A 27,261-nucleotide genomic window follows, 5' to 3' on the forward strand; every position below is an offset into this window, starting at 1 on the left:
TTTAGATTTTCCTAGCCATTAATATTCTCCGTGAACACTGAGCAGATGTAGAAGGTAAAATGGGATGACATTGGTTTATATTTTACAGTGCAGTGAGTCAAATAGAATCGAAACGAGGTGAACAAATGAGTTCCTAGTTCAGTACAAATGAAAGACATAGTTCTATACATTCAGTGTCCTTACCGAGTTCGACAACACCTTCAAGGAGAGAGATTCATCAAAGCAATGAGATCATATAGAGATAAACTGGAAATGTGGATCAGATACATGCAACAGATTGTTTCAGTTCGTATTAACCACAACAACCACCACTCTGTGCAACGGCTCCATCTCTTGCACCTGATGGACCTTGGGCACGCCCATAGCCGATCTTGATGCCAGATGACTGTAATAGTTTCAAACAAAACGGGCTTATGTAAGGCATACTCTGGAGTTCCGATGGAAGGAAAATAATGAACTGGGAATGGTCTCTCGATTGATGGAAGATGGTTTATGGTTCAAACCAGATTTATCATCCCATACAAAAAACCGAATGATTGAAATCACGGATAAAATTTGGAGTGAGATGGTCAAATTATTACTCAATTATTACCTCATTGGATGCATCGAAGACTCCTTCCTGAATGTTCTGAAGGATCTTTGCGGCAGTCTTTACGAAGGCCTACGAGATAATTCGAGATTTTCAGTTAAAAATGTCAGTTAAAAGGAATACATAATACATTATAAATACCAGCTAAACCAACAATACTGGATATATAAACAACATGATTAGCCACTTAAGGGGAAATCCTTACCTCCTCAACATTTTGAGCTGTTCTCGCAGATGCTTCCAAGAATAAAAGCCCATTTTCCTTTGCAAACTGTTCGCCCTCTTCTTTGCTAACAGCTCTCCGGTGAGAAAGATCGCACTTGTTTCCTATTAGCATGATTGTCATGTTGGGATTTGCATGCTGACGAGCATCTTCCAACCAGCTCGCTAGATGATTAAATGTCTCTCTCCTGGTCAAGTGTGCAAATTTGCAGTTCAGTTGAAGAAAATTCAAATGCTCCAGAACCGTAATTGAGGAAAAAATACAGAGATAGGTATAGTAAGCTGTAAAAGTCGTAATGATAAAAAAGAGCAATTCGTTTTAGTGTTTTAACCCAGAGGAAATACAATTTATTAGTTACCATACCCCAAGTGAAAAAATCTAGAAGCAAAAGTGATCCTTCACCTCTTCCAAACCCATTACTTCTATGTTATTTGGACTTAGATGTGAATTTGGATACAGGTATATTCCATATTTTATAAGTTTTTGAATATAATTCCAGGATCCTTAAAGGGTTATTAGTATATCCCTATAACCATATCCGGATATGTATCAGTCAAAGGTACTTCAAGATGAATAAAAGATCAGGGCAACATAGCATTGCTTAAGCATGCTTGCACAACAACATACAATTCTACAACCAAAGACAATTTTGTCCCGGACCTGGTTATATCGTAGACCAGAAGAGCTCCGGCTGCTCCTCTATAGTAAGATCTGGTGATGGACCTGAAGGATTCTTGCCCAGCCTGAAATATATGCAAACAAAAGCTCTTGATTGAATCATCAAACAATGATATAAGAAAGTGACTACCAAACCAACATCATACATATAATTGAGATGAAATAAGCCATCAAAAGCATTAATAAGCTTATGTTTTGTTCATTCTACATTCCTCAAATAGGAAGCAACTGACGAAGGAATAACTAACTCTTAATCTCGTTTTTAATTAAAGAAGAGTTCCTCTAAAACAATAGAACCACTACCTAATGCAATCTATATCACCGATTTGCAACAAAAAGAATCATTCAAGGGCTAACTTGTATTTTTCCTTACAATACTACCAAGTTCAAAAACTTTCACTTATCATCTGCTCACTCTTACAAAATCTGAGAATTATCGAACCATAAACAAACTTTATACAAATCAAGCAAAAACAGCTGCTCGTTTATCATCATAAAATGAATTTCAATTCATAAGCTCCCAAATATGAACTCTTTTACATCCAACATCGTTGGTTCTACATTCCTTGTGTAGGAAGCAACAGACAAAGCAATAATTAACACTTCGAGCTAACCTCATCTTTCATTAAAGAAAGTTCCATGAAAACAAGAGAACTACTGCCTAATGCAATCCGTATCACCGGTTTCTGAGAAAGAGTGTCATCCAAGTACTAGCTTATAGTTTACCTTACAAGATAATTATGTTCAAAAGCTTTCACTTATCCACTGTTTCCTCTCACAAATCCGACAATTCTCAAACTATAAACCACTCTATACAAACCAAACAAAACACAACTGCTCGATTTTCCTCATAAAAGGAATTTCAATTTACAAGCTCCTAAATATGAACTCTCCTACACCCTCCAGCCAAGAAACCATTACTGTTAACATTTAATACCCTTTTTCCCCAATAGACAGCTAAAGAAAATATACAAAAATAGATAATTTAAACAGAAAAGTGAAGATTTCTACAAAAACCCTAATCTACCCAAGTCCTAACACTCTCTTTGGCTCCTATACAATTAAGTTATTCAACCCAAAAGCTAAAAGAAATTGAAATTTAATACCCTTATAACAAAAAAAAAAAACCAAAAAGGGAAGAAAGATTAAAAGTGAAGATTTCAACAGAAACCCTAATCTTCCCAAAGCCTTAAGTTGTATTCAAAGGCAAAAGCTAAAAAAAATTAATACCCTTTCCAGCAAAAAGAAACCAAACAAATGATACAAAAAGGAAGAGGGAAAAAAGGTTTAAAAATGAAGAAATTTACAGTATCCCAGATTTGAAGCTTGATGGGTCTGCCATCAATGGTGACCATCCGAGCACCGAATTCAACACCGATGGTTAGATCATGAACCGGTTGGAATCTCTTGTCAGTAAACTGCAAGAGCAAACATGATTTTCCCACGCCTGCATAAAAACCCAATTAAACCCAATAAAAAATTTATAAAAGCTCAAACTAGTTCTAAGCAATACTTTTTTTAAAAAAGAAAAAGGGATTTCAAAACAGAAAGAGATAGGCTTCTATACCAGTGTCACCGATGATGATGTACTTGAAAAGATAATCGTAAGACATGTTTTTTTTTTTCACTACGTCGTCGTTTTCAAGTTTCTTCGCTTTCTATGGAAAAAAAACTCTGGGTTTAGAGGAAAAGAGGAGAAAGGGGAAAAAATGGAGAACAGAGAGAGATATAATGGTGACGTTAGATTTACAGACAAGTTACCTGTTTTTGTCTTAAAAGCTTACTTCCAAGTTTTGGTTTGGTCGGAATTGTGAGCTTTCTTAGCGTGTTCTTTAATTATTTTATAAATTTATTAAAACTCTTGAAATTATAAAATTAATAAATTATAAGTTTTGTTTTTGTTTTAATAAAGTTTCTTAGCCTGTTTGCTTTTATCTTTCTATAGTTATTTTAAATGTTTTATTTTGTATCTTATAAAATTATAAAATTATATTATCATATATATTTTTATGATAGTGTTTTATATTTTTATATAATAAATTAATAAAAAATTAATCTTTGAACCCAAATTAGTGTAGGGCCCAAAACATCAATTTTTTATGTAAATATTTAATAAATATATTTGCTACATTCATATGTTAAAAGCATCGTGGGATGATGGCATGAATGGTCCTAAAACTTGAGCAAATTTTATAATGTAATATTTATTTTTTTAATTGAGCAAATTTTATAATGTAATATTTATTTTTTTAACATGTTAATTTTTGTACTTAAAATTTCTTTTCTTTAAAAAATAATATTATAACGATTTTTTTCTCTAACACTATTATTATTTTTTTAAGTCGCAAACCATTTGAGTTTTAATTCAGTTGGCATTATTGTTATTATAACAATTAATAAGACGTGTAGGTTTAAGTACACCTAAGTGTATATTATCTTTTGATTTGAGGGTTTATAGAAAATAGTAGAAATTGTATAAAATAGAAAAAAAGAGATACAACAACATTTAGTTTGTAGCACCCCTCGCCCGATCCGAGTAAGAGATGCAACATTTAAAAACTAAACTCACCATTTAAACTTTTCTTGTTTCATTATATCTAAGGTAACTTATAACATATATGTTAGACTCAAGAATACTAAGAGGGGGTGAATTGATAATTTCTACGAGCATTTCTAAATGATAGGAAAAGGGAAGAAAAACTTGAACAATTCAGTTTATAGTGTTTTGGTACCAATTGCCTACCTTCATTACCTTGGTATACCTAAACCAAGGATTTCACAGTTTATTATACTTGAATTATTACCTTTCAAGGAAAAGGTATAACCTTTACAATCCTTATATCTTTTTCACAATGCTAAGATGGAGCTTCTCCCTAATTTTTATGGCTAAATTAGAACTCTTCCTAGTTTTTGTAGTTATACAATATTTCTCTAGCCTTTACAATGCTCAACTATAACCTTCTATAAATCACTTAAGGTTTTATACCTCAAAAGCCTCAAGTGGCCTTTATAAGCACAAATAAAAAATACAAACAATAGAGACCTCTCAAAGGTGTGTGATTACAAGTGTTAGCTCTTTCAAAGAATAGAAATGAGAATGATAAGAAGATCTAACAATAAACACCTAAGAGATATAAGCAAGAAAAAAAATGAAGAAATAAAGAATTAGAGGTTGTTCTCTTGATTTCTATATTTGGATATTCATCTTTTGTGTTTGATGTGTCTTTGACTTGTATTTATATTAAGAAATGAGTTTATAGACGTTTATGGTCATTCAGGATGAATTTTAGTTGTTAAAAGTATTAATTTTAGGCTTAAAAACACTTGCAAAGTTTTGGGTGTATCTACAAAATTTGACTGTTGAGCTACAAGTATTGCACCCCAGCTAGAAGGGTATGGTAGCTCTTGAGTATGGTGTGGTACCTGGGTGGAAGGGTATTGTACCTCTTGAAAAGGGTGTTGCAACTCTATGCCTTCTTGCTCATTGACTTCTAACACTATGTTTGGTATGCCAATACACCCCTAATCGGTGGGCCCCACTTATTACGCCTCTAATCCGTTGTTTGGTTCAATGTATTGCTATTTCGGGGCTAAACCATTACTGATCTAATCGGTGAAATTCACCGATTTCTAATCCCTTCTTTGAGCTCAGTTTAGGCGCTCCTTCAGTTTTGTTCCCTGTTTTACCCTCCCAATTCCTGCTTCTGTTTTACCCAAAATCCACGTCTTTTGTTTCTTCCTTCTAGCTTTCTTCTCCACTCTCATCGCCTCTTCTCCTTCTCTTTTTTACCTCTCTTTTTTATATAGGTTTTTTCACGTGTGGTGGGCATGGCATGGCACTGGTATTTATATACAAAGAATCTTAATTTTTCCCTTTATTTGATTTCAGTTCTCATCGATTTTTTTTAATTTCTCGAGAGAAAAAGCAAATAAATTAAATAAAATCAAACACTATTTTTTGCTTTTATAATTTGATTTCTCTCTCAGATCTGTTCGTAGATCTTCAATCACCGTCTTCCTTTTATCTTTTTTTTTCAACATTATCTGGTAATTTTATTTGTTTTTTCTACTATTTTTTTATATAATTTTAATGCGTGAATTTGAGTAATTCTTTTTCTTGGATAGGTTTAAGAAATTTGCATGAATTATTGGAAATTGCATTTTCGAAGAAATACATTTACATCTTCTTCGAATTTTTGGATTTTCTCCACCTCGTAAGTAATTTTTTAGTTATATTCTTATTTTCTTTGTATTGCTGTTGTTGTTATTATTATTTCTGAAATTTGATCTCTTTTCTTATGGTAGCGTTGATAAACAAATTTTAAAAAATTGGCTCCGCAAATGCGATCGCAGCGCCACACGGGTGGCCAGATGCAGCAAAGCAATGCTGCTGCGACGGCGTTTTACGATCACGCTGGAGGCGGCGGGTCCTTCAACAATGCTGGTCCCGCCGGCGGAGATGCTGGTGATGCTGTTATGGCACGGTGGTTGCAATCTGCTGGATTGCAGCATCTGTCCTTTCCTTTGACTTCTACAGGCATCGACCAACGCCTCCTTCCTAATCTACTCATGTAGGTACTGTTGTTCCGCTTTTAATTTACCACATGTATTTTATTTGTTTATGTTTCTATTGTTTCTATGATTCTATGCAATTTGATTTAGGTTAATGTACTTTAAATTGCAAAATAGCAAAGTAATGCAGATGCCTCTGCTTCGTCATTCATTGCCAATGAAAAGAGATCAGTACAAGGGAAAATAATGTTGCTAAGATTAAAGTTGTGGTATGTTCTGTCACTGTGTTTTATATTATCTGGGCAGGAATAATTGATGCGTGCTCGTAGCACAGTCTTCTATGCCTTAATTTTCAAGTTTCCTATGAAGCTTAATTTTTTCTTGCACATGGTACAAGGTACGTAAAAGACCATTAAACAAGAAAGAAATTTCTCGGAAGGAGGATGATATAGTAACTGTAGATGAGAATGCTTTAACGGTCCATGAACCCAAGCTAAAGGTTTGTCCCTTATTCACAAAAGTTAATGTGAGGTTACTATGTGTTGTTGAGATGAATTTTTTAGAATTATTGGTGCTTGTTTGATATGTCATCTCTTCTCATGCTTATATCTGCTTTGCTTGTTATATGAAAGGTGGACTTGACAGCATACGTAGAGAAGCATGAATTCTGTTTTGATGCTGTTCTGGATGAGCATGTTACTAATGATAAGGTAATGCTTGGTTAAAAATTAATGCCTTGTTGCCATCTAAACATAGTTCCTGGATAACATTGAGTAGATTATGACCAATTTGTTTAGTGTTTTGCTAGAGCCAAAGATTGATTTTTCCCCCTCTTGTTCGCTTCAACAGGTTTATCGTGTTACTGTTGAGCCAATTATTCCCATAATTTTTCAGCGAACAAAAGCCACTTGTTTTGCATATGGGCAAACAGGTACGCACAGTTTCAGACTTTTCTTCCTGAATGTCATGTGTGCTATATATGTTATTTTTTGCTTTTGTATGCTTGAAGCACTATTAATGTTAGAAGGAAATATTTTTGAATCTCAAAGCTTACATGCATCTTGGATGGTGTATAGCCATCTATTCCTTTCAGTTTCTTCTAAATATAGCTTTTTCGTGAATATTAAAGTGGTAGTTTTTGAATCATTGTAAATCCTCAGAACTTCATAGTGAATTAGTTTTGGCTGTTAAATGTGTAAACTTCCTTTTAGCGTCAATCTTATTTTATATTCCATCAATTTACATTTACTTTTGCGCCCTTATGCCTTACCAGGAATGGTTGTTTTGGTTTAGAAACATTGCCAGACCCCAAATTCAAAGAGTCATGAAGAAATTAGATTCTAGTTGGAACCATAGTTTTTTGTAAATTGATGTACATGATATTTTAAACAGAATGGAGGAAACTATTTGGAAGATTTAGAATTATTAGTAGAAAATTGATGCATATGATTGGGTTTCAGAATTTCGAGATTGATGAGAGAATTAGTGCTAAAAGAACTAGTTTCTGTAAAAGAGAAGAAAGCTCTGTTGTAAACTAAAGAAATCACATTAGCCTAAGACATGATAGTCATTTTCTTATTTTCCTTGGTTTATAGTCTTTTGTTTCACATCTCCTTGTTTTTGCAGTTCATGGTTCTGTGGTATTGTTGCTAATTTCCAGTTCACGGAATATATTTTTTATTTCAGGTAGTGGTAAGACGTTCACAATGCAGCCATTACCTCTCAGAGCTGCACAAGACCTCATTAGATTCTTGCATCAGCCAGTTTATCACAGTCAGAGATTTAAATTGTGGCTTAGCTATTTTGAGATATATGGTGGAAAACTCTTTGACCTTTTGAGTGATAGAAAGTAATTCCCTTTTCTTTCCTTGCTTATTTATTTATGCATGTCCATGTGTGTTATAAATCAATTTTTTTCTTAAAAGCACTTGATTGAGTATGATGTGTAATCAATTTTAATTATCTTCTGGTTTGACCTTCTATTATGTATCAAGCCATTTGCCCTTCACACATTCTCTCTTTCAATATGTATTCTGGTATAAATGTGCATGCACATACATATTCGAATTTTTTAAAATTGGAACATTAGATATAATCAACTAAAGAACTTGATTAAAAAACAAATATTCAATATATTAAAATTGGATCTGTAGATATAATACAATGAATAAATTGTAAGGTGATTAAAATTGAATGAATAAATTAGAAAAATTTTATTAAAAATAAAACTAATTAAATGTGTATATTCATATACACCGCATTAATTAAAAATATTTTTAAATAATTAAAATAAAAAATATTATTTTAATAATATTACATATATATCGACTTTTGAACCAGTGGCAACTACTTCAGTACAAAATAAAAAAGGTAATTAATAAGCAGGCTCATTCATAATTTTTTCCCCACAGAATGAATGATGTTATTTGCAAACAAAAGCAGTCCTCAAAAATCTTCTCCCAAATTTTTTTTGCCATTGATATAAATATAAACCGGTTAATGTGGTATATTAATATATAAAAAGAAATGTGTATATAAATTCATATAAGAATATTGATTATTAAGAATTTATTAAATTATATATTTTAATTATAATATATTTAATAATAATTATGTTAAAATATGATTAAATTATTTATTATTGATATTAATAATCTTATTAAAATTTAATAACAATAACAATAATTATTTACCTAAACAAATTTATGCTAAGGGTATTCTAGTCATTTTAGTTTTTTCCATTATGCTATTACACCTCTATTCCATTCAACCAAACACAAGATTACTATTACGCCTCTATTCCATTACATTCAACCAAACAGTTGATTTGCTATTACATCTCTATTCCATTACACCTCTATTCCATTACACCTCTAATCCAATACAGCGAACCAAACGTGCCCTAAGTATTGCACCTATTGGCCAAGGTGTTGTACCTAGTTTGATAACACTTAAAAAGTTTTTTAAAAATTATTTTTCAAGCCTTTAAATTGTTTTGAAAATGTTTGATAAAATTTTCATTCACATTTTAACTAAATAACTTAGAAAATATAATATATAAAATTTATCTTAAATGTTGTTATATTAAAATCTTGGGACATCAAAGTTAATAATCTTCCCCTTTTTGATATAACAAAATATTAAGAGAAATCTGTATTTTGAAAAACTCTCCCTAAATCATTTAGACATTTTCGAAAACATAACTCTCTCTTAATAAAATATTTCTTAAAAATTTAAAACAGAAACACTTAAACAAAAGCATTAAATTTCAGTAATAGATATGACAAATAAGTATATATGAAATTCAATAAATGAATGCAAGACTTAAAAATTTCATGCATTTAAACAATGAATCAATAAGTATACATGCATGAACATTAAATCATTTGTATAATCATATGGAAGATAAATATAAAGTAAAACCTATGCATATGCAAATTTCATTTTCTTTTCTCCGCATTTTTAGCATATCAAAAAGCAATAAAATAACAAAGCATGATACCAATTGTAAAGATATTTTGAAAATCAAATCTTAGGGAGAATAAAGATGGCTTAATGATAAATTTAATCACTAACATTTGTATATTTTGTTAAAATGATCTTAATCATATTTTTTAGCCTTTTTTGGCTATCAACCTTTGTTCTTTTTTTTTTCAATCTGTTTTTTCTAACAGATTTAATGAAAGTACATTTAAAAAGTTAACCAGGATTATGTGGAATTTCATATGTGGAATATTTTTAGTGAGATGTAATTTATTACTAAGGTAACCCAATAATATAATTACATGTGGTAAATAATAAAATAAATAATTAAAAATAATACATTAAATTAAAAAAACAACTCTTAATTTAAAGAAAATAAACGTAATTATCTAAAAAAATTAACTCAGTAGAAAAACTTCTCAGTAAACAAATGTATGAAAGATTAAAACCTTTTGAAAGAAAAGAAAATTTGAAATCTTGAATTTATTCATTGAATCTATTAGAATTAGCGGGTTTTTTACTTAAATATATTAAAAAAATTAAATAGCCAAATAGGTTGTCAACTGGATTATTTACTAAAATGATACATTTTTTTAGTCGCGCCTATCTGACAAGCACGACTCTTTTTTTTAATATTAAAAAATATATATTTTCGTTTAAATAAAATATTAAAAAATTTTCCGAATCAGTATATGACCCGTGTATAGATACGAAAATAGTATACAAGTTGAGCCTATTTGCTAGGCGCGACTAGGCGCGACTAGTTGAACCTATTTGACAGGCGCAACTAGTTGTGCCTATCTCAGAGGCGCGAATGGTGGGGCCCACAGAAGTGTCTGTTGCTTAATTTTCCCCCTATATATACCCCTGAAAATCAAATGAGTAACAGACACAAAATTTAGCAGAACGGAAATAAGAAGATAGGGAGAAGAAAAAAAGAAAGGAAAACAAGAAGAAGGGTAAGGTATTTTAGTTTATTCCTTTTAAATAGAATGTAGAATTTTGTTAGTAATTTTATTATTTTCAAATTTATTTTGTTAGGTTATTAATTTTGTTAGCTTCTGAATGAAAAAAATTGCATTAAAAATTTTATGTAATTTTTCTGCTATTCGAAACTGTTTTGAGAATGAAAATTTTTTAACAAATCTAGTATTGAAGATGGAGACTCAGTTTTTCGTATGTGTTTATTTCGATGGAGAAATTTTGACAACAACCATGGGATGTATATTTGAATGTTGTAAACAAGTAGCAATGAGATTTAATAGAAATATATCGTTTGATGATATAAAGGAAAAAATTAGTGAAAAAATTTATAGACGTTGTGGGAGAAGGATCTCGAAAATTTTCTACAAGTTTCCAGTTTCGACGGATCCCATAAAATTCACCGAAATGGAACTTGTAGATGATGAAGATGTGGATACAATAGTCGCTCTTTATTGTGGGACTCGAAGCAACCAAAATGCACCGATTCAGTTATTTGCTGAGTTAGCTGGTGTGGAGGCAACTGAAGATCCCACTCAACTCGGTGAAGAAATAGAGCTCAAGAGTCGTGTATGGAGGTTCCGATATCGTACATTGATAGTGAATCAACTACACACGGGATCGACATTGATCTTAATACTGCACCCGAGACTGATGTGGTTGGTGATGATGTATACCATAGTAGTGATCTTTCTGATCACGAAGTCAATAGTGAGAGTGATCCCAACGTGGACGAGGTCTCGGATGATATTGACGATGAAGGCATGAATGAGGATGGAAACGTTAACGCATCTTTAGTTGGGAACCAGATTCATTGTATTGTGATACACAATAATCCTGGGGAACACATGTCTCGGATAGATCCCGATGCGGTGCACGTAGCCGAGTTTCTAGAGTACCCTGAAATACTACCTGCTCACCGGATGGCCGTATATTCTGATCCTGAAGAGTTGTTCATGGGCCAGAGATTTGAAAGTAAGGAAGAATGCATATTTGCCATTAAGCGATATAGCATGAATATATCAGTAGACTACAAAGTCGTGTCTAAACCGACATTATATATTGGAAAGTGTTGGAAGTCGGTAGAAGGCTGCAATTGGCGGATACGAGCTATATTTATCCAGAAGTCTTAGATGTAGGAGATGCAGAAATTTGTTGGGCCTCACACATGCACTTCAACACGTATGACAAAAGATCATTGAAAACTTGATTCTGAAACTATCTGTACGTGCATCATGCCAATAGTGAAACACATGTCGACCATTAAAGTTTCTGTATTGATTACCGAAATGCAAGCACGATTCCAGTATCAAGTATTATACTGGACGACATGGATAGCTAAACAGATGACAATTGAGCAATTTTACAGAGATTTCGATGCATCATACAATGAGTTACAGGGATGGATAGCCGCTATGAGGGAGTACATGCTTGAGACTGTCATTGAGTTATAGATACGACCTTATTACGGGCCGGATGACCAACTATAATAAGGAAAAAAAATTATCCATTGGATGTTCTAGACGTTTGATCCATGTGTGCGTGATTTCCCCACTGCAAGCCGTTTGTGCAAGTAGATGGAACCTGACTATATGGAAAATATACATAGATACTACTTCTTGCGGTTGCTCAAGACGACAACATGAACGTGCTCCCAATAGTATTTGCCATCGTCGATAAGGAGAACATGGAATCGTGGAAATTCTTCCTTACCAATCTGCAGAGGTATGTTATTAGCAACGATAATATTTGCACCATCTCCGATAGAGGGAAGGGATTAATTGCCGCCATTAGGCGTTCTGGTGTGCCATGGAGGTCTATTTACTGCATCCGACACATCGCAGCTAACTTCTAACGAGATTATAAGAATGCAGACTGGAAGAGACAAGTTGTGAGAATGGGTAAAGGATTACCTTATCTTTTCAATATAAGTTTTAATGTTTTAGGGCAATACTGTAACTTATCTTTTATTAATACATATGCAGCGCACGAGCTAAAGCCACACATTTTCTGCCAAAGAATGACTCGACTTGAGAGTGACATGGAGGGTCAAACGAACACATCTTTCTGACAATGGTTGGGTACCATGGAACTGTGGCAATGGGCTCAAAATTTTGACGAGGGCTTTCGTTATGGTCAAATGACCATAAACTTGGTGGAAGGGATCAATGCTATGTTGTTGAAAACACGACATCTTCCAATTTCATCTGTCTTCTCAGCTACATTCTATAGGTTGGCTACCTTGATGCCAAAAATGGGTCAGCAATAAGTCAACTAGATGGAGGTGGGACATATGTTTATAGAAGATGTCAGGGATGCAACGGTTGCAAACCGTCGGATGGTGAGGTCAATAACTGTAGAAGTATATTCACGACGTAATGAAATGTTTCGAGTTATACAGACCATCGGTCATCGACCTGGTATACCACCTAGGTCCTACAGAGCTGATCTCCGAAACAAACGGTGTGATTACATGAGGTTTCAAACACTTCATTATCCATGTGCAAATGTCGTGGCAGCTTGTGCTAAAGTCTCGCTCAATGTAGAATAATTTATTGATGAAGTGTACACCCTAGAATGCACGTTGCATGTATGGGAGAACGAGTTCCCCGTGCTTCCTGACCTATCTAATTGGGGGGTACCTCCGACGACCTTCAAGCTTGTCCCAGACAAAGGGTTGCGTAGGAACTCGAAAGGTTGTCTGCAATCATCCAGAATCCATAACGAAATGGACATTAGGGAGAAATCTGACGGGAAGCTGTGTGGCGTATGCAGATTAGCCGGTCATAATTGGAGTAAATGCCCGCTCCAAAACTACTATGTTGGACAATCGTCGCAATCGGGTAGAAATTGAGATGTAGTTCATTATATGTTGAGAGGTTTGAATCACAAATTTGTCTATAATTTGTTGCAGTTAATCTAATTTGACTTATATAATTAGTATAAAATTTATTTATTTAACTTGCAAAATAAAAAAAAACCATAAAATTGATAAATAAAATGACAAAAAAGTCATTACATAAATACAAAGTTGACTATTTAAATTGCAAAAAAAATAAATTATATAACCTAATCATAAATTACTAACAAAATAATTATAAAATATATTTTTAAGAAAATACATAACTATAAAATTATTTTTAAAAAATTCATGTACATGCATTTAACTTTGAACATTGATATTTGTGGGTGTTAAATTTTTTTAATTAAAATGTTAAATAATTTTAATAAAAGTATTTATCAATATCTTAATTCATACTTGGAGTCAACTCTAAAAGTGCATTAAATGGAATTCGAAGATTCATATTCTATTTGTTATTGTAGATATAAATATCCATATCCCATGTTTTTTCACACAGCCAAAACTCTACTCCCATTGTTCAAAATATTTCTTAATTATGACATTTGGAAAACACTTTTAATTGATACTATTAATGTATTATTATCAATTTTTTAATTTTTTTAAGTTGTTGTTAAGTATTGGTATGTTAATAATTGATTTATATTCTTCAATATATCTACAATCATTTTTCTTATAAAAATAATTTTAAAGTATATAAATTTATGAAAAGAGTCTGTTATAATTAAACTTAGATAAATTGATATCCAAGTTTATATAAAAAAAATTAAATGAGTTAACAACAACTATTAACATAAACAACTTAAAAAAAGTAAATGAGCTTAAACATCATTTATCCAAGTTCATTTTCAAAATGAAATGATTTTTAATTTTTTTATAAACTTATATGTTTTAAACTCACCAAATACTAAACTAAACACAATAATTTATAACTTAATCCTAAATTACTAATAAATTAATTTTAAAATAATTACAAACACAAAAATTTATAACATAATCCTAAATTATTAACAAATTAATCCTAAAATAATTACAAACACAAAAAATTATAACATAATCCTAAATTATTAACAAATTAATTTTAAAATAATTATAAAAAAGAACTACATTCATACAAAATATTAACCTAAAACCATAGACACTAAACATAAATAATTTATAAAAAATAATTAATAACAAAAAAATTTCACAACATCTTAATTAAACTTTTTAAATTATAAATAAAATTATTTATTAAAATAATAATTACCTTTTTTTCTTTCTTTTTTCTTCTTCTTCTTTTTTTCTTCTCTTTTCTCTCTTTTCTTTCTCTCTTTCGGTGGGTGAGTGCTTGGTTTGGGGACCATGCTTATATAGTCCCCATTTACAATGGTTTTTTCCTTTGAAGGGACAACACATATAACTGCTCAGTGGCAACAGCAAGCAGCAGCAACCAACAGGGGGATGCAGCAGGGCGCTGGGGGAGGGGGTGTACATTGTGGGGACAGGGCATTAGCTCCTATTTGACTGGTGTGACCTATTTTCGGATACCTTTTAGCCTATATTTTGACCAGTATAAAGAATTAAATATTTTTAATAAAAATAAAAAATAATATTTTATTTAAACAAACAAAAAAATATATTTTTTAATATAAACAAAGGAGTCGCGTCTGTCAGATAGACATGACTAAAAAAACGTACCATTTTGGTAAATAATCCAACTGACAACCTATTTGGGTATTTAATTTTTTTAAAATTTATTTATGTAAAAAAACTCAGAAATAGCAGATTGAAAAAAAGAACAAATGTTGATGGCCCAAAAAGGCACAAAAATATAATTAGGGCCATTTTGACAAAACATAAAATGTTGTGGCCAAATTTATCATTAAGCCAATAAAGATTAATGCAAGAACACAATGAATCATACTATATTCATGTAAAGATCATGTCAATTGTATTCTTACAAGTAAACATAAAACTTCAAGAAACAATCATATGTAAAAGAAGCATACTTGAAATCCATTTATAAAGAACATTTATGCAAAAGTTTAATGATAATACAAATAAGATTAATTGCATAAATGTTCAATTTAAATTCATGCCTAATGAAATATACCAATTGATACTTAAATAAAGATACTGATTGTTAATAAGAAATGTGAATAATGCATGAATTAAGAATCAAAGAATTGCGTGCTAAGGATTGTGACAGCCCTAAATTGACCCTAGTCGAAAAGTGGTTTCGGGACCACAAAACCGAGTCATAAAATAATTAACTATTAAATTCTGTGTTTATTATATGTGTAAATCATGTGTGAAAGTTTCATGCTTTGATTTGGTTATTTGTATGTGAAATTTTTAAGATAGGACTCATGTGATAAAAATTGAAAGTGTGATAGGTAAATTTTAAAGTACTAAATAATGCATGAAGTGATGACATGAGGGATTTGCATGTCAAATGCACCAAATTTTCCTTAGTGGCCGGCCATAAATGATGTTTGATGTAAGATATATGTTTTGTTTTAGAATTATAATAAGGGATGGCTTTATTTTTATTTTAAAATAAAGTGATTAGTAAAACAATAAAAAAAAGTATACATGCTCATCTTTCTTCTTGATTGCCGAAATGGGGAAAGGGAATTTTGAAGAGGAAAAACCAAGGTATTCGGCCATGGCTATCCTAGTTTAAGGTATGCATTGTGATTTTTCTTTTTAATTGACTATGAGATTAAATTGATAAGTACATAGCTTATTTAACCCATGGTTTAATTTCATGAGTCAATAGATAAATATCCATTCGGCAAGTGCTAAATTGGTGTCATTTTGATAAGTTTTTTTTTTTGGGATGTTAATTACTTGTTAAGTAGCTTAAATGATGTTTGAATGAGTAGAATTCATGGTTGAAAAGTACAAATTGAAAGTGGCCGTATGAGTGTATATACATTTTAGAAAGAAAAATGTTGTTGTTAGTTGAGTTGCATTTGATAAATATTCATTCGGTCAAATGGGAGAAGAATAAGATGAATTTAAATGTTGTGGTTTATTATTTTAGTTGGTTAAATGATGTGGTCATTGCCGAATACAATTGTGTTAAAGGAAATAGGATTAAATGTTGGTTTGATGAACTAAATGCTAATGGATATTAGGATAAAAGGAGAAAAATGGTTAAGTTATAAGAGAATTGAGGGATATTCATATTTAGACATTTAGGGTTATATAAATTTTGGTCATTGAGTTATGCGTTATGTGAAATATTTAATTTATATACATAATCGGTCATGGTTTGACAAATATGTAACCTATGTGTAAATTGCTACAATTGATCATGAGATAGAATTTGTATATAAAATTTAAGTTGTGTGGTTAGGGCCGGATGAGATATATAAGATATTAAAACATGTTATAATTATATATTGGTGTACATGGTTGTAATTAATCCTCTACTTGAATTCGATTAGGTATGGTCATGATAAGAGTTTAGTAGGGTTAATACCTTAAAATTGAATGGAGTTTCAGTTAATCTTTTGTGTCGTGTTCGTTAAAACAGCTGAGGATTTGGGTATTATTATACGTATTTAGGCTAAAGATATTTCAGCTATGTTTTATATCTATGAAATAATTATAATGGATAACATGTAGGAGAAATTTCGGCTTGTTAAAAATGTGGTACGTGTATGGCAAATTGTATATACAATTTGCATTGAAGTTACCCTCTAAGGTCAAAATGGGTAATTAAATTTTTGGTGTGTATGCAATTTTTTTTATTTGTAACTTGGCCTGCGAAATAGATGTATGATAGTTGATATGTGTGCTTAAGGTGATGTGATAAAATAATTATGTATATGGTTTGGTTTCATTATTGAGTATAAGGGTTAAATGCTTTAAAGAAGCTTTTAATATTCGAAATGATTAAACAAGTTCATTTGTTTAAATTAAGCCCAAGAGCAAAGAGGAACTAGACCAGACAAGGGAAAGGAGAAAGCGATCGAATAGCCTACCCGCAACTGTTCAAAAATATCCGAGGTAAGTTTTCGAGTAATGGAACTTAGATCATGATTCGTTTAGATCATGTTATATAGCGAATCAAAACCATGCTCTTTGTATGTGGCTATTGAGCCAAAAATGGTAATGGCAGATAAGTGCCTTGTGTCTGAGTTCTAGTAATGAAACGAAATAAAAATGTGTTATGATTTGTGGACATATGTACATGATTATTCGGATGATATCCGGGCTAAGTCCCGAAGGCATTTGTGCGAGTAGTTGCTATACCCGGACTAAGTCCCGAAGGCATTTGTGCTAGTGACTATTTCCGGGCTAAGACCCGAAGGCATGTGTGCGAGTTACTATATCCGGGTTAAGTCCCGAAGACATTTGTGCGAGTTGCGATATCCGGCTAAATCCCGAAGGTACTTGGTTTGAGAATGAGCGATCTCGCTGTAATAATTTCAATTAATACGCTCGTAAAATCCAAACGATGAGGTATGTTTCGTATATGCATTGGAATAGATGATTCCCTTTAAATAGTATTCGCTCAATCGATTAACAAGCTTCCGACCTTTAGTTAAGTTGATCCCATATATATGAATATAAGGGTTGGAAATGTGAAGTAAGTATGATTTTGAGAATATGTGTATATGAAATTATTCGTTTAGTCATATGAATGCTATACTTCAGATGTGCATAATTTCATTACTCAAACTTACTAAGCATTAAATGCTTATTCCGTTGCTTTGATTTTTCTGTTTTATAGATTTTGTTCGTCAGCTATCGGACTCGGGAGTGTCAAAGTCGAAGTCGTCCACACTATCAAAGCCCTTTTGGTACTCTTTTAGTTGAACTTTGAAAATGGCATGTATAGGACTGCCCTTTGTTGTTAGTCATGTACTTTTTGGTAATGTATATATTTGGATAGCCATGCGAAAATGGCTTATATATACTTTGAGCATAGCATTATAATCGTTTTGTATGTTGTTCATTAAGAGGTATGGAAATGTTTGGTAACGATTAGCCATTGGAATGGTTAATCATGATCATTTTGGTGCTATGTATGACAAATTCTAGTTGATTCATGGAAAACCATGAAATAGGTAAAGCTTACCTTAAAAATAGATGCTGACAGCAGCAGTGGTGTGGATTTGAAAAATCACTAAAAATAGTAGGAATGTAGTTAAATAGTGAATAAATTATGTAATCGAACCTTGATGAATATATTTTCATAGGAAAGTAACGAAACAATCATATGAGCCGTATTTTATGAGATGTTTAAGTTTTCGTGAAATAGGGCCAGAGCGATTTTTGGATCCCCTGTTCCGACTTTGGAAATTCCCTATAAATCAACCAGAGATAATTAGAAGTCATTCCCTATATGTACAGATTCATTTTCGAGTCTAGTTTCTTTAGAAACATACGGCATAAGCATTGAAGCCCTGTACAGGGAGATATCTAAGTCGTAATGCATGAAGGTCAGAGTGGTCGAACCCTAAATAGGGGAGACTTTAACTAATAAAATGTACTAATTGGATTGACTAAAAATTCTATAAAAAAATTTGTAGATGGACATATGAGTCTAGTTTTAGGAGAAATTTACGGAACCAGTTTTTGAGTTTTTTAACTTGAGATATGATTTTTAAGGTGACAGTGACGCAGTTAGCCAGCTTGTCTGGAAATTTTAAAATGGACTGTGCAAATAAATGAATTAAGTCTGTTAGCACCTCGTGTTCGACTCCGGCAACGGTCTCGGGTACGGGGTGTTACAAGGATAATTAAATAAGGTCACAAAAAATTTCTATTTCTATTATACCCCCGTAAGATGTATATGCTAATGGTTTTCTCCTCATTTCTAGATATCAATTTTTAATTAATAAAATAAAACATGCAAAACACAAAAATAGCTAAAATGTGGATATCAAAAGCTCATTAAAGCTACAATGATACCAATTATGAAGAGTATAAGAAAGAGAAATTCATACAAGATGTACATTATTGAATGACCAAAGCATATAGACAAGCAAAAGAGATTTCATTCAATAAGTAGACTTAGCATCGCACAATTTCACAATGTTCAATAAAGTCAAGGTTTTCTAAAGCATAAGACATGACAAAGACATCCATTCAATAATATAGCAAGTAATCATACAATGGATACTAATGTGAGTGAGATGTGATGGAGGAAATTGTGACATGTTTGTTCAAGTCAAATTTTAAATAAAAGCATAAAATATGTCATGGAAAAGGTATCTAAAGATAATATGACAAATAATAGCAAGATACCAATGTAAGGGATTCTAAGGCATAAGTGTTAGAAAAATTGCATTTTATAGAAATTTGAGGCATATTCTCAAAAGCTAAAGGTGGAGAGTTGAATCATAAAATTATGGCTTCATATTCTACTTCATAAGACATTTACAATGTTATATCATATGCTCAAAATGGTTGACTAATGAATGAGAAATTGATGCTCAAAGTAAGCTACTTGGAAATATTTGTTGAAGAAAAGAAAAGCTTAGATCACGCATTGGTTAAATACCAAGTGTGAAATATGTTTATATATGGGAACCCTCTTAAAGGATGATTGAATGACTAAGCTTGGAACCTTGCCTCGTGCGCGAAGGGGGTGTAGGTCCAAACTCGTTGGGGTTAGGGCGCACTCGCATGACGTAGGCGACGCGAAATGTTGGTACTGGTTAAGCCCAAAATGGGCTTGCAACCTACAGATATTTAGCTCACACAAAATTATTTTTCTCAGCAAACATAATTTGTTTATATAAGGACACCTATCTTATTTATTTGATTCCAATCAATTTGATTTAATTTTTAATCAAATTGATTTATTGGCTCCTTTAATGGCAGATTTTGTGGATATTTCCAAAATTCCACCATACTAAATGCATATAAAAGGCTATGAAGTCTATATAATTTTTCCTACACTCATACTCTCACACACCGAATCTTTTGCTCTCAAAACTCTTCTTTTCCTCTCCATATTTTCCAACGTTCCGGTGATAGAAAATGCAACATTTGTTCATTGATCGCTGCAGAGTTGCTATTGCTATGATTATTATGTTATTGTATCTTGGGAGACATTTGACCAATGTTTCTCCAAGTATCATAGGAGCGGCCAAATCTGTCTTAAGTAAATTATGTTAATCAACCCTCAATGTTTAGAAAATCTCTATTCTTATTTTCGATTTGAACTTTTTATTATGATTTTTTATTGGTTTACGTATTTGACAATTGAAATATAAAATTATTCTATTTATATTTTATTTTATATATAAATATTTATTTATTTATATTTATCTATTTTTCTTGGTAACATGTTTTGTCAAACACTAAGTCCTACTCCTTAGACTAGATCTAATCCTAAGTTCTAAATTTAGTCTAATTCTAAGCTCTAAATTTAAGTTAAGTTATATGTTCTAAGTTCTAATCTTAGTTTTATGTCTAATTGCAGACCTAATTCCAAGACTCCTCCTAAGTTTAATCTAATTCTAAGTCTAGTTCTAAAACTAGTTCTAAAGGCTAATTCTAAGACCAATTCTAAGTCTATATGATAATTCTAGTCCTAAGTCTAACCTTAAGACTCTAAACAATTTCCAAAGTAAGAACAAGTATCTTATACACAACCTAAGTAATGGGGTAATAAGAGCTTAAGAAAAGATTTCAAAACTTTAATACTTTGTAAAATGACCATAAAAGGTTCATGACATGATAAAAGCATTTTTGATCATTTAAAAAAAAAAGGTGGATAAAGCAAAGTTGTTCAAATGACATTATGGCCTTAATTTCAAGAAATTAAAAAATAAATGTCTTTAAACCTTACATTTTCATGAAAAGTCTAATGATTTTCAAAAAAGATCAATGAGATAAAAAAAATATTTTTATTTGATCATTTCTCATAAACTTGAACTCAAAACATCTAATCTCAAATAATTGCAAAATTTCCAAACTTCTTTGTCTAAGCAAGCTAAAAGAAATTATCAAAACATTAAAACCATTTTATCAAAAATCACTTGCTCAAACAAATTTTAATATTCTTTTTGCAAAAATAATATTTCATCAATAAAATTATTAAACTTTGCATGCTCCTCACATGATGTATGAAAATGCAATGAGTTCTAATATTCATACATCCTATCTCCAAGCATGATCATATTAAACCAAATAATCCAAAAACCATTCTTGAACATCCTAAGAATATCTCTGAACATGATATCACTAATATCCATCAATTCAATCGAAAATCATGCTTAGAAGCAAAACATTAATAGACAACTAATTTAATCATTTTCAATAAAGTATTAGTTTAGAGGTTACCCATCCTTCATTTTTGTGTGCTAAAAGCATCTAAATAATTTTGCTTTGTTTGTCATTGCTCCAACAAACCTATAAGAGACACTTACTTGGATTTTGGTACCCAAATTTCTTTAGGTCCTTGGAAGTTAGTTATCATGTTTTTAGTTCCTTTTGGAACTAATACTTGTCTAATTTTATATGGAGTCATTTTATTAACAGGACAAGTATGTGTAGTATGACTATGAAAATGACAATGTTCACACTTTGCCATATTTGAAAAAGAGTTTTTTGAAATTATTTCATTTTTTCTATTTCAAGCTTTCAAATTTCATTTTTCAACTTCTAACATCCCACTCCCAGCCTAGACGTTATGGTTGAATCTTGAAGAATTACATAAACTTGTTTTAAAAAAGATTTTGAATTCAAAAATGTGTGTTTTGTATAATGTTAAATTTTGGTAAATCGCTTTTTGATTTTTAGGAAAATACTCGTTAAAACTATTTCTTTCATTACATAAAAACACTTTAAGTGTTTAATTTATTTTGCAATGAAAAGTTCTAAGTTATTAAGTTTTGAAAACTGCGACTCAGCTTGTAAAAAAACATATAACTTTGCATTTTTAAAACAATAATTACTAAATTCAGCAAAAACAAACCAAAAACGAGAAACAAAGTCCCAAACAGTTACATAGTCCAAAAATTCCAGAAAGTCCAAATGAGTTTAAAAACACAAATCGTCTTGACTAATAATAGAAAATCAATCTGAGCTTTAGCACACCATCTGATCCTAAGTTTACTAATCACTTGAAAAGATAGAAATATTTGAGTGAGCTTATAATCTAAGTGTCTAACTCAGCATATAAAAGCAGCTCAAATAGCATAATTCACACAAAAGTCAGTTACTGAACATAATACACCGCATGGCATATGACACAATACAACATAAATATCAGATCAAATACGGATGACATGGCATATCATGCGATGCAACACTTAATATAGAACATATATAGATCCTATCCCTATCTGCTACACACATCTTTGTCCATCCCTGCACACTAATTAGGGTAATAAATACCCATCCAACCCCATATACCTATAAGTGAGCGTATGTCACTTTTCAAAATAGTGTAATCAAGCTGCCAGAAATAGTACAATAATATGCTAGTATTAGATAAGTGTGGTCAACCCACCAGAACAAATATATGGTTAAAACCACTAGATGAGATAGATCATTAAACTACCATCACTTCCTCCATAACATCATAATCCCACCCTAATGTACATGCTAAAATATAGAACATACTTAGATGCACGCAAAGGTATCAAGCTTAAATAGATTTCCCAGTGATCACATTTCAGATGCAAAGTTAATACTTCTAACATACTACAGAAGTCACACATTCAATATCAATATCACATATATCACATACAGAAGTCATATATATCATATTATAAACCCTACAAAGTAGCTAACCTCAAAGCGTACATCAAACACGACTCTAACTAGTATATACAGAAAATGAGCCCATACGCCCGTGTGGCCCACACAACCTATATAGCCCAGCATGTGTAGCCCAAATGGTCTAGCACATTGCCTAACACACGTCTATGTGACTCAAATGGTCTGGCACACGACCGTGTGGCACCGATAGTGGGTTTTTTAACGTCGTCTTGTTCACTATTTTTATGAGTTCTAGTTACACACTTGGTCGTTTTTCGATGCCAACATAATAGTTACAATTCCAACACCTAGAAAACGACATTCAGATCAAACTAATTAGCAAATCTCGTACTAAATATGACCACTAAATCGGACGCAAATAATCAATTGTTACGAACTAACAAAATTAACCTTTAATTGAAACTTCCATCCATTTTCCCTTGGAAGAATAAAAACTTCTATTGACACTTAGATTGTCAGAGGAGAGTTTCGCGTCTCTCGATTCTCACCTAACAATAGCACAATAGGAATTAACCCAACAGAAATCAATCAATGAAAATTCGCATTCACCATTCATAACCCCATGAATAGATTTCACTTACACCAGAATTTTAATACTGTAGCGGTGAAACTTCCAAACACACAAGACCCAAACTGATATCAAGGGAATAACAACTGCTCGAAATGGGATACAAAATTTGAGTTACGCAACACCAAAATAGGGATGGAAAAGGGATAAACGAATAAAAATAGAGAAAGAAAGAAAAGGAAAATTTTTAGAAAAAGGAAAAAAAATGAAGAATATAGAGAAAATCTTTTACAGTTGTCTAACATGAAAAACAAAATTAGAAGAGTGGAGAGAGAGTGGGGAGATGACGGTTGAGGGAGATTTTTGGGGACGAGTTTTAGGATAATTCAATTCAAAAACTAAAAAAAAACTACCCATATCCCTTACTAAATCTGATTAGTTATGCTATCAGATTTTCCCAAGAGTTCAAATTCAACACAATTTCTACCACACGGGCGACACACTTAGTATGAAGTAAAAAGAATTCTGATTTTGCACACATAGTATTCAAACTCGGGACCCTTGGGTAATTTGAAGCCTTACCACTAAACCAGTTGGCTCATTATTGTCAATAGTTAAGCAAAAATAATAGATAAGCTAGATGTTCAAAGATAGAGGTTAAAACAAATATAATAAAAATTCAAGGGAAGAGATTTGAACACAATAGCTCAAGTACATAAGTAGAACACTTAACACTGAACCAAATCAATTCACTTGACATGATTTAACAATTCAAAATTAAAAATTTTGGGGTGTGACAACTTTTTCCTCCTTAAAATAAATTTCGGCATCAAAAATTACCTAAGTCAAACAGATGTGGGTATTTCTGTCAAATCAAGTCTTTCGTTTCATAAGTGGCTTCCTCAGTACCATGATTTCACCACAAAACCTTAATTAGAGTAGCACTCTTCCTTCTCAAGACTTTTACCTCTCGATCCAAAATTTGTACATACTCCTATTCAAAAGTCAAATCTGGCCTCACTTCAATTTCCTCAATAGGCACAATGTGAGATGAATCAGAACGATACCATCTTAACATGGAGACATGGAAAATATCATGTATGTAGTCCAACTCTGGAGGCAACTCCAACTGATAAACGTCCAACCCCACTCATCTCAAAATTTGATAAGACCCAATGAACTTAGGGCTCATGTAATATCCCATTTTTCAGTGGTAACGGAACAGTGGTTTTGGGACCACAAATTCTGATTGGTAAAGTCGTGATTTATTATTTAATTAATGATTAAATAATTACATTAGAGCTGTATTGATTTTTGGTGAAGAAATTTTAATGTTTGCCAAGTTAATTTAAGAAAAAGGATTAAATAGTAATAGATGTAAAAATATAGTTATAATTGAATTATAGTGATTAAGTGGTGTAAATCTATAATTAGAATGGTTTAATAGGAAATTATACCATTCTTGTTTAATATGGATGGTTTAAGGATAGAATTTAGCTAATATATATGTTTAATTAAAGGGTAAAATTGTAATTCAATAATTTTAACTTAAGAAACAAATAAAATAAAGCATTCATCTTCTTCCTTGTGGATGTTTCCATTGAAAGTTGAATGGTAAAACACAATTGAAGGGTTTGGAGTTTTTACTAGCTTGTAACCTTTGCACAGTAAGAATTTGTTAACCGTTTTTAGTAATTTCTATGTTTTTGATATCATTACAACTAGGTCCAACTGACCCATAGCTTCATTTTTAAACTGTTAAAAATTTTGGATATTGCCATTGTTAAATCCTTGTTATTTAGATGTTAATTGATGGAGTTGAAGTGTTAGTTGTTATATAGATTAGTTTACTAATTGGTTTCTTTGATATTTTTAGAAAATTGAGTAAATATATTAAATACTTAAAGTTTCATGGAAATTAAGTAATTAATGAGTAATGGTGGGTTGCCTTAGCTTGAAAGGATATTGGTTAGCTTTGGGAAGTTGTAAATTTGTTAATTTGGGAAATTTTGGGTATAGGGACTAAATTGTGAAAAATATAAAAGTTTAGGGAAAATGTGTAATTAATGAAAAGCTAAGGGTCATGTGCATTGAATTGAATGTGATTTTAATAAATTGTATTTAATTACTATATAGATCAATATTTGATTCAAAAAGACAATAACCGAGGAAAAGGAAAATTGCGCAGTAGTCATTGTGTTTAAATCGAAAGTGCTTTAGAGGTAAGCTCATAATATTTCAATATGTAAATGAAATTCTATTTATAATATTATATTATTGTTCTTTAGTTAAAATATTTGTATATAAATATTGTATGAATGCACATACATGCCCCTGTTTGGACTTTGGTACCCCTGAATGAACATATGTGTCCCTGTTTGTACTTTGGTACCCCTAAATGCATATCCATGCTCTTGATTTTATTATGGTACCTCTGAGAACTTTATATCGTCTCATCATTTCATCATTTTTATTCTTGAAATCTTATTAATCAAATAATATGTGAACCGTGTCTAATTGTATTTAGATTAAATGTTATACTATGTCCTTACTAAGCTATATAAGCTTACGTGTTTTTATGGATTGTTTTGTAGACAAATGTTGCTGAATTTTTGGAAGGATCAACCAACCAGCTCACTCTATCCATCTAAGTTGGTAGTTTTTGTATCCTTGGGGTAGTGGCATGTATATATAAATAAATATGTGGTTTTAAATGTTGATAAATGTAGTTCATGAATGAGATATGTGTTTTGCTTAGGGTATGTTTTGTATTGATGAAACAAGTATACATATATAATGCATAGATGAACACCTTGATGTTTAGTTTTTGAATGAAGTGGTTTTAATCATAGTGCAATCCTTATTTGTTTAATGTCTTATAAAGGAGGTCTTTTGATCATTTTTGAGATTAAATGTTTAGTATATATGTGGTGCATTTGAATGGCATATTGGTTGGATGAAATAGGTTGATTTATTTCGTGTGTTTAGATGTATTGGAGTAGTGCCTAAGACTATTGAATGCATGCATAATTTGAGTGATGGAATAGGTATGGTTTGGTCTTAAAATGGCATGATTTTTGGGTCAAATTTGGTGCACACGGCTATGTGTGGCAGGTTAGAGTGCTACACGGCCTGGTACACAATCTGCGACATAGCCGTGTGAACCTACTCAGTGAGTTACATGGGTGAGGACACAGGCTAGGACATGGCTGTGTCCCTTGTTTGATTGTTACACGGCCTGAGCTATGTCACACAGCCTGGCCACATGGCCATGTGACCCTTGTTTTCATATTTTGATATAAATTGTTTTGGAATTGCTTGGTAATACTCTGTAACCCTAATTCGGTGACGGAGATGGGTTATGGGTGTTATAGCTCAACTTGCCATTACGTCTAAATATGAGAACCTTCTTCCATGGAGATACCTCAAGGAAAACTTGATCTTCCACAACAAACTCTATATCTTTCCTCTTTAGATCCGCATAAGACTTTTGTCTAATAGAAGTTGCCTTAAGTCGATCTCGAATCAACGTGACCTTATTCTTAGTTTTAGTAACCATATCTAGACCTATAATCTTCCTTTCACCCAAGTCGGTCCAACACAATGAAGTGCGACACTTACGACCATATAGAGCCTCGTATGGTGCCATTTGAGTACTAGAATAAAAGATATTATTATAAGCAAATTCA

At 31.8% G+C, this 27,261-nt stretch overlaps 2 protein-coding genes and 1 long non-coding RNA gene across 3 annotated transcripts; 2 read left to right on the forward strand and 1 right to left on the reverse strand.

Moving 5' to 3' along the window:
* Positions 1-48: 48 nt before the first annotated feature.
* On the reverse strand, positions 49-3,312 carry LOC107892138 (ras-related protein RABB1b). Its single transcript, XM_016817137.2, has 7 exons — positions 3,252-3,312; positions 3,058-3,148; positions 2,798-2,937; positions 1,473-1,555; positions 795-999; positions 593-661; positions 49-385 (listed from the first exon to the last, which is right to left on the reverse strand). The coding sequence occupies exons 2-7, from the start codon at positions 3,101-3,103 to the stop codon at positions 293-295; spliced, it is 636 nt and encodes a 211-aa protein (XP_016672626.2). The 5' UTR covers positions 3,104-3,148; positions 3,252-3,312; the 3' UTR covers positions 49-292.
* A 2,310-nt stretch (positions 3,313-5,622) lies between these two features.
* Positions 5,623-6,714, forward strand: LOC121206544 (uncharacterized). Its single transcript, XR_005901590.1, has 4 exons — positions 5,623-5,704; positions 5,796-6,271; positions 6,400-6,501; positions 6,635-6,714. It is a non-coding gene; the product is annotated as an uncharacterized lncRNA (long non-coding RNA).
* A 68-nt stretch (positions 6,715-6,782) lies between these two features.
* LOC121206545 (kinesin-like protein KIN-13A) lies at positions 6,783-8,008 on the forward strand. Its single transcript, XM_041077526.1, has 2 exons — positions 6,783-6,933; positions 7,689-8,008. Exons 1-2 carry the CDS (start codon positions 6,783-6,785, stop codon positions 7,853-7,855), a joined length of 318 nt encoding a protein of 105 aa, XP_040933460.1. The 3' UTR covers positions 7,856-8,008.
* The last annotated feature ends 19,253 nt before the right edge of the window (positions 8,009-27,261 follow it).

Source organism: Gossypium hirsutum, chromosome A09 (assembly GCF_007990345.1).
Source record: "Gossypium hirsutum isolate 1008001.06 chromosome A09, Gossypium_hirsutum_v2.1, whole genome shotgun sequence".
NCBI classification, from domain to species: domain Eukaryota; kingdom Viridiplantae; phylum Streptophyta; class Magnoliopsida; order Malvales; family Malvaceae; genus Gossypium; species Gossypium hirsutum.